The sequence below is a fragment of the Primulina tabacum genome, chromosome 11 (assembly GCF_025594145.1).
Source record: "Primulina tabacum isolate GXHZ01 chromosome 11, ASM2559414v2, whole genome shotgun sequence".
NCBI classification, from domain to species: Eukaryota; Viridiplantae; Streptophyta; class Magnoliopsida; order Lamiales; family Gesneriaceae; genus Primulina; species Primulina tabacum.
This window is the reverse complement of record NC_134560.1, coordinates 7,211,006-7,223,978: the sequence shown is the minus strand read 5'-3', so window position 1 is coordinate 7,223,978 and position 12,973 is coordinate 7,211,006. Positions and strand designations below refer to the sequence as shown.

Genomic DNA, 12,973 nt, shown 5'->3' with positions numbered 1-12,973 from the left:
AAAGGAAAAATGTATTCCATTGATAAAAGCCCCGAGGGCAAATATTACAAGCAAGGAAATGGAAAGAAGATAAAAAATTTACAAGAATATTCTAAATCTATGTGACTTGACCCTGGCTGCTCTTCTTCTTGAGCATCCTACTTCTCCTCTTCGGCATCCTTGGGAAGGGATGCTATGGCTCGTTCGAAGTCCGAAAACTCTCCTTTCTCCTCTGGAATTAACCCGGCTTCTTCAAATTGCTCTCGGTATTTGTCAAAACTGATCTTGAAGAGAGGATAAGCCTGATCTTCAACGACCTTCTTGAATTCTGGAAACTGGAGGAATGAGGGCTGCCACTTGTCTCTGTTATATTCAGCCGCAGCTAGGGAACTCTCAAATTCTTTCGCCCGGGATTGCTGTGACTCTACCTGCTCGGATAGAGAATGATTCCTCGACTCCAAGATGGATATAGTCCCTCGCAGAGCTTCCTCCCGGACGGGGCCCTCATCAACATCATCTATGGCCTTCGCCAGATCTGCTTGAGCCGCTGAGAGTTGCTGATGGGCTTTATCCAAAGCAGCACGGAGGCTGGACATTTCTTCATCATGGGCTGATCGAGCCCGGGGCAATTCTCCTTGCAATTGTTCGTGAAGATCTTGAGATGCCCGTGCTCGATTATTTGCAATGGTGGCCATCGCAGCTATCTCTTCAAAGGTCGATACCAGCATTTGAACACCCTGTTCCATAAGGAGTTGGTAAAAAAAAGGAAAGAAGATTGGAGAACTCACAGATAGGATCCGATTTGATCCCTCAAAAAGCCTAGGGGTTGGGAGGGAGCTCTTTAGATGTGCCTCCTCAACATGAAGAAGCATTTGTTTAAGGATCCTGAGTCCAGTCGGAGTAGCTCCATCCAAGAAGAGATTGGCCGGGGTAGGCAGTTCGGATTGAAGGGGCTCTTTGGTTGACTGATTTCGTGGAGGATGGGTGAATTGAGTTGTCTGGGAGGTACTCGAGTTTTCTCCTCTGTTGTTCTTGATCAAAATCAGTTCAGGGCTTGTTACAGCCTTTCTTTTCCTCTGAACAAGAGGAACACGATCTTCAGATTCTTCTTGGGAGCTCGCCCGAGCCGCCTCCCGTTCTTGTTGAGTTGCTGCCCGGACATACTCATTCAGTCGGGCCGCCTCCTCCTCAGCCTTTTTCTTATTCTCGGCAGCCGCTTTCCAGGACTGCTAATTTTCTCTCCTTCGCCGCCTTCTCGGCCGCCCACTTCTTGGTGAAGTCCTCTTGCATTTCTGTTTTATATGCACAAGGAGAAGAAAGGTGGTCAATATGATTACAAATAATAAAAACAAGAGAAATAAGGAAAAAGTGCAAAGAATTAAGAGTAACCGGGTTTGAGTGCCCTAAACAACAACTTCTTCAACTACCCGGTCTATTGGGTCTTCAGTCCGGATACTCAACCAATATGTTATTAAATTTTCATCAGAGATGAAGGTGGAGGAAGAAAATTTTTGACCCTATACAAAGTCTTGGCTTCGGGTGAATGGTTCCTCAAATTTGTATGATTTGGGAAGGGAAGTTTGTGTAGGAAGAGAAGTAAAAAAAAAAAAAACCAGTTAACCAAGAGAGAGTGGCCGGGAGGCGGATATAGAAAAAGCGTCCTTTTCATCTCTTCTGGGATGAAGGGATATCATCAAGGAATCGATATTTGAGCCGGGCACACAGGGAGAATGCATTATCTCCCAGCCGACAAACGAAAAAGTAGTGAAGAATGAGGGGATTGATGAGAAGGTCGTGCATTTTAAAAAAGATATAGACCGCGGCCATAATTCGAAAAGAATTAGGGTGGAGTTGGTTAACAGGTACACCAAAAAATTTGGCAACCTCGATATAAAAAGAAGGGACGGGGAATCGGATACCATTTCTAACTTGGTCCCGGAAAAAGATAGTAAAACTAGGTAGAGGGTTATCGGCCCTATCAGAGGGACCATGAATTAAAATTGGAAAAGAAGAAATAATAGAACCAAGAGTCCTAAGCTCCTCATCCGCTCCCGAGCGTAAAGTGCAGCTCATTGAAGCGAACCAAGGAGCTCCCGGGGTCTCAGATTGGGTAGGGGAAGAAGCCCGAGCTTTTTCCTTGCCCTTGCCCTTTTTCAGAGCTCGGGAAGGACCAAAAGAAGAGGGTTTAGATTTTTTGGTTTGGGGTTTTGAAGAAGGCTGAGTAAAAAGCGTTTCGGGGAAGGAGAAGGGGTTTAATGGGAGCGCATAGCAGTGGATTCAAAGGCGAGCCTCGCGTATTCGCTCTGGAGGTAGAGGAGGTGGAATTCGACATATTTAGAGAAAAAGTAAGAAAAACTTACGAAAGTTGATTGAGTGAAGGATTGGTGGTCGGAATTCACCGGAACGGAGGAGCGCCGCACGATTCGAGAAGTTGAGAGAATTTTGAAATTTCAGAAAGTGGCAAATGGAGAGGGTTTGTTATTATATATAGGCGAAGGGGGGGTGATATCCATCGTTGATCTAAAGGTGAATCGGACGGACAAGATGCATCTTTGAAATTGGGTGGGTAGATGAAAGGACGTGCACGGAAATCGAGGTGTTTCAGACTAATCGCATTATCGGAATACGGAACGTTTCGGATCATTTAAATTACAGGGCCTACATCATCATGACATTATCTCTATTATCTTAAAATACTAAACGACAAAATATTTTAAGTCTGGGAGACATGAGGCCCCGGCACTCTATTTTAATTTCGGGAGACATAAGACCTCGACACTCTATTTTAAGCCCGGTAGACATGAGGGCCCGACACTCTATCTTAAGTTCGAGAAGCATGAAGCCCCGACAACTTATTTCATGTCCAAGAGGCATGAATCTCCAATGCTTTTATAATGCGGGATTAGTTATCTTTCTGTTTGAAGTCCAAGAATGATTGATCGGGACAGCTAGTAGGACTCTAGCCTGACTATTTAAGGATGAAATGGTGATATCCCCATAAGATCCCGGGTTACAGATAACCCGGTAACAATGGAAAGAAACCAGATCATGGGTGACCCGGGATAGTGCATGGATATGGAGTCGTGACAGAAAGTCATCATCAAGGGTTATAACTGGTAGGTAGACACTAAAAATAAGGTAATCCTTTACTATCCTTCCTATAAATAGCAAGTTCATTGTACATTAAAGGCATTCACATACACAGATACACACACACACACATATTTTAACATCAGTATCATTTTTTCCTCTCCTAAGCTACACTGGTTATCTTCATTATCTTCACCTGCTGACTTAAGCATCGGACTGGCTACGTCGGACACCCCTCTGACACCCATTTACGAGTTCATCTTCTTGTTTGCAGGACACGATCGCAGCCATATTATATAAAGATATACATTCACCACAAGATATATCTCCCTACTCATTTTTTTCCTCATCAGATTCGATGGATAGCCCGATCCTACTCACCCTATTCACGCGGATCGCATCAATAAGTAAAACACAAAGTTTAATAAAACAAGAAAAAACGATCGAAATTGTGGTTGAGCATATTAATTTGGCTTTTATAGAACTTTAAAAAATAATATTGTAAAAAATAAAGGTATACAGTCAAAATGTCTGCGTAGATTTATCTTGATTACAATATCATTGACCAAAAAATAAAATTAAAAACTACTTTACATATTAAATACCTATACACACCGCCTACCCTGCCGTTATATTCCCATTATTTTGATAATTTTGTATAAAAGAACACAAATCTTCTTAAATTCTTTATTTTAAAAAAATAATAAATATTAATTTAAATAAAACATTTTTATTATATTGATTTTGTTTGCCGTGTTTATCACCGTATTGTGTCGGGAAGTCGTTTTAAGTTTGGAATGGATATTTTGGTAGGTTATATTTTCAATATAATTTAGAAAATGAGTCGGGTGATAATTGGTAAATAAACCATGCAGAGTTAATTACAGTGAAATAATATTTTTTCTCAATTCCTATCCACGCTAGTTTACTAAATTAATAAGATAATAAATTTGAGACGATCCTTGTATAAATATTTGGGAGTATATCTCTTGTGAGACGGTCTCACAAATCTTTATATGTTAGACGTGTCAACCCTACCGATATTCATAATAAAAAATAATACTCTTACCATAAAAAGTAATGGCAAAAACTTGTGTGAGACGGATCAACCCTACCGATATTCACAATAAAAAGTAATATTCTTAAGATAAAAAGTAATATTTTTTCATGGATAACCCAAATAAGAGATCTGTTTCACAAAATATGACATGTGAGACCAGTTCACACAAATTTTTACCAAAAACGAAGTCATATTGATATTTAAATTCAACCTACCAATCTATTTGATTTTGTGTATGCATGTGTTCGTGTGATTCACCATAAAACTAATAAATGCATTGGATTTAAAGTACACTGAAATATTTTAAATCATATATCTTTCAAAATCAATATCACCAACCAATTATTAATTAACTACATACAAAAATATGTACGTGCTTTTCTTCCGCTCATAATTGTTTTTGAATTTACCTATCTATAAATAATAAGTAAGAATGAAAATTTCCTTATTTTCGGGTCCATAAATTACAAGTTCATCGCTAAAATATAATTCTTTAAAGAAAAATACCTATTTTATTTTTAAAAAAATATTTCACAAAGTAGACGTCCACGACTTGTTTGCTAATGCCTGGATTCAAGTAAATATTGTCGCTCGCTACAAATATAACAAAAAAAATGCTATTATTGATATAAAATATAATGAATTCTTGATGTGAAACTCCACCTATATATCTAATGCACGTGTTCTTGCAAACTAAAAGCCATTCCATATTGGAACATCTACCTCAGAAATTTATTCTCTAGTCAAATTTTGTTCTGATATATATGTGATTAGTTAATAGAAAACAAAATTTCGTGAGATTGGTCAAAATTTCGTGAGATTGAAAAATAATACTTTTAACATAAAAAGTAATGTTTTTTCCATAAATCGAGTTGAGTTGGTAATACGTCTCACAAAATTGACTCGTGAGACCGTCTCGCGTGAGTTTTTGTGAAAACAAATAGAGAGGCTAAAAGAAGAAAATATATATTTTTTGGATTTTCATAAACTTTCTTTCTGATAATGTCGTCTTCATCTCAAGTTTGACTTCTTTCTCTCATCTCTTAATCAATGATGACTTCAAAACATCGAGACAGATTATTGATCTCATTTGATTAAGTATTTCATATATTATGCTCTTTCAACTTCCAAGTAGAGAATATCTTAATAGTCAAACTATTTCATCACGTCCAAAATGACGACCAGTAGCTTCGATGACCACGAGGGTTTGCATTTTTATGAAAATGAGGATGGTGTCTAGTCATATTCTTGAATGGAGTGTCTCTTATCCCGATTGTGGTCAACTTAAGTTTGATAATCACGTGTCCATTTATTTACATAATTAAAGAACTTCAAAAAAAGTTGATTGCTCGTTCACATGAGTGACATTTTCCATCTTTTGATTAAGTGATTTTTTTTAATATGTTACAGGAGTATTTTATATTTGTATCAGCTACAAACGAGAAATGGTTTATTGAATCCAAAGCCTTTGGGCTTGTCGAAGATAATGAATTGGGCATTGCAACTAGGCTTGCTTGTGGTGCTGCGGCTGGTACTGTTGGTCAAACCGTTGCCTACCCACTAGATTTGACTCGTAGACGAATGCAGATAGTGGGATGGCATAATGCTGCTTCAATTGTTATTGGTGATGGGAGGAGCAGAACCCCTCTTGCATATACTGTGGCATGATTGATTCTTTCAGGAAAACTGTGAGGCACGAAGGTTTCAAAGCATTGTGCTGGGGCTTGATCCCCAATTCGGTGAAGGCTGGTCTTAAAATATAGATATTGTCTTAGTGGAGAATTTTAAACAAGAATAATGATATATTTACGGCCAAATAAGATTACGGAAAAGTCTGGATTTGGATACAAAATACCAGCTTAGAAAATTGATATATACAAAAAGAAAGAAGAATCAGATTTATTTTGGATAAATATTAGAACATTTAATTGAACCACATTTTTGTAGGAAGTAGCATTTTTCATATTAATGCTTCTCCAAGCTGCTAATACGCTCTATAATCTATCAAGTGCCTGATAGCAGCAATCTTGTTTTTTTTTCCTTTTCATGTGCAACTTGTAGTAACTCCATTTCTGGTTAGATTTTTTAACATCTATGATTTCGAAAATAGGCTGCATTTGATTACTTGGATTAGTCGAGTTGTCTTACTGGACATCACAGTTCCTATTCAGACTGTCCCTTCAATAGCCATTGCCTTTGTGACGTACGAACAAGTGAAGGAACTTCTTGAGGGTAGAGATTAGAATATCTGAATGAGGCAGGCAGGCAGGGACAACGAAGGAAAAAGGTCAATGTTACATCCTCTTCTGCACAGAGAAGCTGGAGACGGTCTAACATCCGTTTGTTGATGTCTTTTTTTTTTACATGTTGGAGATGTATGTTTTTTTTTTTGTCATGGGTTCAGAGTTTAGCAACTCGTTCCGACTTACGTTTCAAATAAGTGCATGTCGGGATAACAATAATCCAATAAAATAGCCTTCTGAGGTCGCTTTGAAATTAACTAGCTATAGATTACTAGAGATTGTACAGTGTAGAAAATATAACAACGTTAAATACAGCAGAAGATTTGCTGCTAATTGATTTGTGATCTAATCACTTTGGCAAAAGAGCATGTAACCTTGGTGCTTGATTCACACTATAATAATTCTAAGCCTATATTTCATACACTATAATGAGCAAAATTGAACCAAGAAAACTCATGCCCCATCTAAGTTGGGAATATTTCGAAATACGAGTCTTGGCCTTGTTGGGAATCATGCTTTTCTTCAACGTTACCTCCAAGAATTCACAATCTTCTGAAGTGTCTGAGAACAAATTGCAAATATGGGTGTAATTGATTCTTGTAAGAAGCCATGATATTTTCGAGGAAAGTGGCAAAACATCAGCGAGTAGTGAAATTTGTTTGCTGCTAGGAAATCTTATCGAACGGATTCTAAATTTTATATGCAGATGGATTGATGATGGTTCAATTCAGGGAACAAAATAAACAAGCAAATAAAGTAAAATCACCTGCAGTCCCTTATCTTCGTGTGATCCTTTGATGTTTGTTTCCCAACAACGCTTCTAAATTCATTCAGTTCTCGTTTTCTCGAAACAACATTCGATCGACTCACACCTGGCTTCGATTTATGGTCGTAATTTCCCATTTCCCTTTCATTAATTTCCTCGAAATGGGAGCTTTCTTCTGCGGATAATGACAGATACGAAAGGATCACAACGATATTAAGCCCACAAAGAACCGATGAATCCGTCTCAAGATTCCCATTTTCATCACTCTTCTCTTCATATTTCTCATCTTCAACTTTGTCTGTTTCTTGGATTGTATCCACCACTGGTTCCGCCATTTGTTCAGCTCAAAATCTGTCAAGAGTAGATCGGTTTCTTGAAGGGTATTTCACAAAAACACCAAAAAAAAATTTGTATAATTAAGTACCTTTGAGAAATTGTGGCTCGATCTAGCTAGGTATGTCAAGCTTGGAGGATAATATATTTTTTTGGCTTGAATTTTTCTTGTTTTAAATTTTATATAGTTTCTTGAAAAAGATGTTAATGGTCAATGGACTTGCAACACAAGCCAAGCCAATGCATTTCTGCCAATGGTTGGTTATAAACGTGGGACGCCCCTTCAAATTTTCTTGGGATTCATTTTTCAAGTATGTAATAATTATTAATTGAGAATATTGTGGTCAAGTGACTTGAAAAATAAAATAAAAAATTAGAGAATAAAAATATCTTATTGTTTGTTATGTATGAAAATTATACTAAATAATAGTTGTTTAATAATTTGGCACATATGTAATATAATCTTGGCAAAAACTTGTGTGAAGTGGTCTTACGGTTCGTATTTTGTGGGACGAATCTCTTATTTGGGTCATCCATGAAAAAGTATTAATTTTTATGCTAAGAGTATTACTTTTTATTGTGAATATTGATAGAGTTGACTCGTCTCACATATAAAGATTCGTGAGTCTGTCTCATAAGAGACCTACTAATACATCTTTTAGTTCATTTGATAAGACAATAAATTATTTATAATACAAAAATAATAAATTAAAAAATATCGATATCATTTGTTATAGTCTCGAGCTCTTGATTTTTTTGGTAAAAATGTATAAAAATAAATCCGGAAAAGAATTTTTTTTTTTTTTTTTTTTGCATAAATGAGGGGCTACTTCTCTAAATAAATGAAAGTCGAGGGGGGTTAAGTGAGAATTTTGCGAGTCAAGTATTCTGGTTTTCTGCTGTAGCAATTACGCGGTTCAGTGCGACGCGCATACAGTGAGACGGAGATGCAGTGGTACGTCGTCGCTTCGATTCTTACGATTCTTACAAGTTCTCAGGTTTCTCCCCACTTTGAATCCACTAGTTAAATTTTGAATCTTGATTCATCACAGAGTTGTTTGTGTGAAAATATGTGATCGATTCTTTTAAATTTATTGTATTTGGAGTGAATGGGGTTGATTTTATTTGATTTGGTAGGGAATTTTGACGACATTATCACAGAATAATGGGGGATATAAATATGATTATGCCACTGTGCCATTTCTTGCTGAAGTTTTCAAGGTACTTTACTAATTTGTATGATTTGGTTTTATACAATTACATTATTTCACTCGAAACTGACATGTTTCTTTAATTAGTTTTTAATCCTTTTTTCTTGGCTCCAGACGACGTATATAGTTCAAACTAATTCATGATCTTTGATAAATATGATCCCTTTTATATCTTATCTCGTGGTAGCTTAGTTTTAACATAGTTAGGATTAAAGCAGATTAAAGCTTTGGTTTTTCTCGAATTTAGATATAACTCATGTACTCGTTTGTTGAAAAAGGTGAACCATTGTATTCAAACCAGAATCTTGGATGAAGAATCGGATATCTTTTAATAAAATGCAAGGGTTAAGAGGCAGTGTTTGATGTATAGATATTTTGCACAATGCATTTTTAATGATGTAGAATTGCATTTACTTCTTTTGCTACTAATAAGCCTTCATTGAATTGCAGCTTATTGTATCTAGTGTACTACTGTGGAGGGAATGCCAAAGTTCACCTCCTCCTAAAATGACCACAGAATGGAGGATTGTTCGATTATATCCCATCCCATCAATTATATACCTGATTCACAATAATGTTCAGTTTGCTACATTGACTTATGTTGATGCCTCCACATATCAAATAATGTGCAATTTAAATATCGTGACTACCGGAATTCTATTCAGGTGATGCATATTTCATTGTCATTCATTAAAATTCTTTACTCGGGACTTTATGAATCTGATATATGTTTTTTATTTGAGAAGAATTATGGAATGTTTTTCTATTTTTTGTTCTAGGCTGTTATTGAAGAGGAAGCTTTCTAATTTGCAGTGGATGGCAATTGGCCTATTGGCTATCAGAACGACCACAAGTCAGGTGCTGCAGAGATCTTTTCAGTAAATCTTTAGTTTATATCTAGTCATTCTATGTCGGTTATTTTTGTATGAAAAAATAACCGGTGTCGGATTTGTTGGTAACCTTAATGTAGGCCATTATAGACTATGAGTTTGCTTCTAATGCACATTTCTACGCCCTCTTAAGATGGACCACAGACGCGTGCAATTCTTCGTTTTAGTGTGCATAGAAATATCAATTTGTAAGTGTCTTAAAATCACATAAGATTCTAGTAAATCATTTATGATACGCTCTTGGTACAGTTGTCGTGTTAAAATGTTAACATTTAAACATATTAATACCCCTTTTATGTCGATGCAGGTAAAAGGCTGTGGAGATGCTTTTTGTGACTCGCTCTTTTCGTCACCAGTTCAGGGCTATATGTTGGGCCTATTATCTGCTTGCCTTTCAGCATTGGCTGGTGTCTATACGGAATTTTTGATGAAGAAAAACAACGATAGCTTATACTGGCAAAACATTCAACTATATACGTGAGTCTTTTTCTGTAATCTTACTCCCTCACCTCTGCCCTTTCTTATACTACTTGACTACGCTGTAAATTTGCTTATACCTTGCGAACATGTAATTTTATCCTTATGTTTGACGCTTGTTTAAAATATTGTTGGGGATTAACAATTGCCACATTTATCCTGCATGGCTATTCATATGATATAGCAATCGAAAAGTAGCATCCTGCTGCATGTCTAAAGAGTTGAATTACCTTGTTACCATCAACTATAATTTCTAGTATGATGACGTAATACTCGATTTTATATATGTGGATGTATATGCACCAATGAATAGATCATGAGGAGGAACAAGACAAATACTATTCTTTGTTCTAGCTATTAGATTAGCATGATTAACTTGGATTAAGCACTGTGATGATATGCCTTTACTTTCAGTTTTGGTGCAATATTCAACATGGCAAGGCTTGTCTTGGATGATTTCAGAAGTGGATTTGAGAAAGGACCTTGGTGGCAACGCCTTTTCAATGGATACGACATCACAACTTGGTTGGTGGTTTTAAATCTGGGTTCTACTGGGCTATCGGTTTCGTGGTTAATGAAGTATGCTGACAATATCGTGAAGGTAAGTTATCTCACACTTTATTTTTTTGACTATTTTCTCTGTTGATGAATTCTGAACTTTAGTATTCACTTTCGCATAATGTGTGGTGTATGCATCTTTGCTTCAACGTAGAGGTTTGAAAAAAATAAACTATTCTAAAAAAAAAAGATTATATTAAATGGGCGTGTCTATGTGAGAACCTGTCAATGTTACCAACTAATTTTTCCGTGCAGTAATTATTTTTTCAAATATCATCAAACTTGTGCTCCTAGAAATGAAATCCTGTTCAATTTCTTAGATGACCATGTTCTTGCTGAGCTATAATTTTTACATATCGTAAAGGGAAATAAACTTAATATACGCCAGTACTTCACCGCCCTTAAGCATGACTAGTTATCGCTTCCCTTTGTTTAAGTGGTTTTTCTACGTTTCTTACATATCGTAAAGGGAATTAAACTTAATATACGCCAGTACTTCACCGCCCTTTAGCATAACTAGTTATCGCTTCTCTTTGTTTAAGTGGTTTTTCTACGTTTCTTGGGCCTAATCCATTTAACACCTTTGAACCGAGCGGAAGATATTATCCAAGTACTTGCAAGGCATTTGTGCTGACATGATGTAACTTGCTTTGTTGGTCAATGCATGTTTTTGTCATGTAAAGTTCCTCATTTCACCCTTTCTATGGTTTTACTGGAATCAATCCTCAATGACTATTCCTATTAACTATTATACTTCAATATATTTTCCAGATTTTCTTTTAATTTAAACAGGTGTACTCTACATCCATGGCCATGTTGCTAACTATGGTACTATCTGTGTTCCTTTTCAACTTCAAGCCAACAGTTCAGGTAACTTTCTTGTATCTCTTGCAAAACATGGAAACATTATTTTCTATTTTAGCTGATTCGCCCCCTTTGATATATCCCTTAGTTGTTTGCTGGTGTGTAATTTCGTCATGCACGTGCAGCTCTATCTGGGAATTATGATCTGCATGGTGTCATTGCACATGTATTTCGCTCCTCCGAGCATGCTTGTTGATTTGCCTTTCACAACAAAACCACAACCTCAAAATCTACTCGAAGTTTCTGTTGATCATTCTACGGATTCCTGAACAGCTGGTAAGTCTAGTTTTTCCATTAGTTGAAAAGGTGGGAGATGTACTATCACAAGCATAGAAAGGCCCACAAATTCTATCAGGAATGAGTAAGAAATTTTGTTAGAACACAATACGAGTGAAACTTACTGTGTAAAAATACTCTGTTAAGTTTGTAATTCGCTAGAAATTTCTAGTGGTGGCAAATATCATGTTGAAATTGGAGTAGTTCTTCAATAGTTTCCTTCTTTATATTTAAAATTTGTTATGATTCTTTCATAATTTTAACTGTTAAACTATTGGATACATGTAAACCATGTCATTTGTTGGCAATTTAACAAGTGAGCTATGTTAAACATATTTCATTCTGCATAGCATAGTCAAGCAAAGCCTTTGCTCTATATAATTTCTTACTTGTTTATTTTCTGCTTCCTCAAGGTGTAATCCTTGCCTAATTGTGAGCCACACGGAACAAATGTAGATTCACATTGATCTTAACAGTTCGGTTATTTACGTGAGATAACTTGTTATTCATCAGAAGAGAGAGTCGATTCGGGAAAAACTGCAGTCTTTTACTGCCTACTGGCAATAGAAATCACCGCCGTGATACCGGCACGCCTGCCGACACTCTAGCCCTGGACTTAATCTTCTTCATTTCCAAATTCATTATACGTAGCCACACTTGCTGCATTATTGATGGCTCTCACCCAGAATTGTGTGTTCGTTCATTGTTTAACTCAATTATTCAGACAAACATAGATCAAGTCCAATGATCATATAAATTGGATTCTTGTTCTTGCTTTCTGGATGAATTTGTGGACTACATAGTAATGGGGACAAGGAAGTATTTAATATACGTAGCTTGTGGAAACTGTATTAGATCTTTCAGCCATTAAATTTCTGATTCATATTTGTTTTTTTGGAATGAAGTTATTGTTATGCATGATATGAATCAAAAGAATTTCTCGGTTCATAGAAATTGACGAGGTTACCATATTTGTCATTGTTACTATCTAGGAATCAAATAAAAATATTACTCTTTGTTGGTAAACATTTGTATATTAGAAATTTAGAGTATAAAATTTATATATTTTTTTATTTAGATATGATAATCTCTTGGCCATTATGCTTTCTAGTTTCTCGCAGGGTCGATCATCACATCTCGTGAGCATAGGCGCATCACCATGTTGCATAGTGAAACAGCTCTTAGAGGCAACGAAGAGCTTATATTAAAATTTTCATAAAAAACAA

At 36.3% G+C, this 12,973-nt stretch overlaps 1 protein-coding gene and 1 long non-coding RNA gene across 5 annotated transcripts; one reads left to right on the top strand and one right to left on the bottom strand.

Moving 5' to 3' along the window:
- Window positions 1–6,669: 6,669 nt before the first annotated feature.
- On the bottom strand, window positions 6,670–7,782 carry LOC142518319 (uncharacterized). Its single transcript, XR_012813521.1, has 3 exons — window positions 7,563–7,782; window positions 7,139–7,489; window positions 6,670–6,933 (listed from the first exon to the last, which is right to left on the bottom strand). It is a non-coding gene; the product is annotated as an uncharacterized LOC142518319 (long non-coding RNA).
- Window positions 7,783–8,312: 530 nt separating this feature from the next.
- On the top strand, window positions 8,313–12,684 carry LOC142518906 (CMP-sialic acid transporter 1-like). Of its 4 annotated transcripts, none has more exons than XM_075621767.1 (9): window positions 8,314–8,469; window positions 8,609–8,692; window positions 9,133–9,347; window positions 9,462–9,540; window positions 9,880–10,049; window positions 10,464–10,650; window positions 11,400–11,477; window positions 11,597–11,747; window positions 12,261–12,677. In XM_075621767.1, exons 1-8 carry the CDS (start codon window positions 8,419–8,421, stop codon window positions 11,738–11,740), a joined length of 1,008 nt encoding a protein of 335 aa, XP_075477882.1. In that variant the 5' UTR covers window positions 8,314–8,418; the 3' UTR covers window positions 11,741–11,747; window positions 12,261–12,677. The 4 variants fall into 4 exon arrangements, with proteins under 4 accessions (XP_075477883.1, XP_075477882.1, XP_075477880.1 ...); XM_075621765.1 differs by having other exon boundaries at window positions 12,161–12,677; XM_075621768.1 differs by lacking the exon at window positions 8,609–8,692 and having other exon boundaries at window positions 8,313–8,469; window positions 12,161–12,684.
- The last annotated feature ends 289 nt before the right edge of the window (window positions 12,685–12,973 follow it).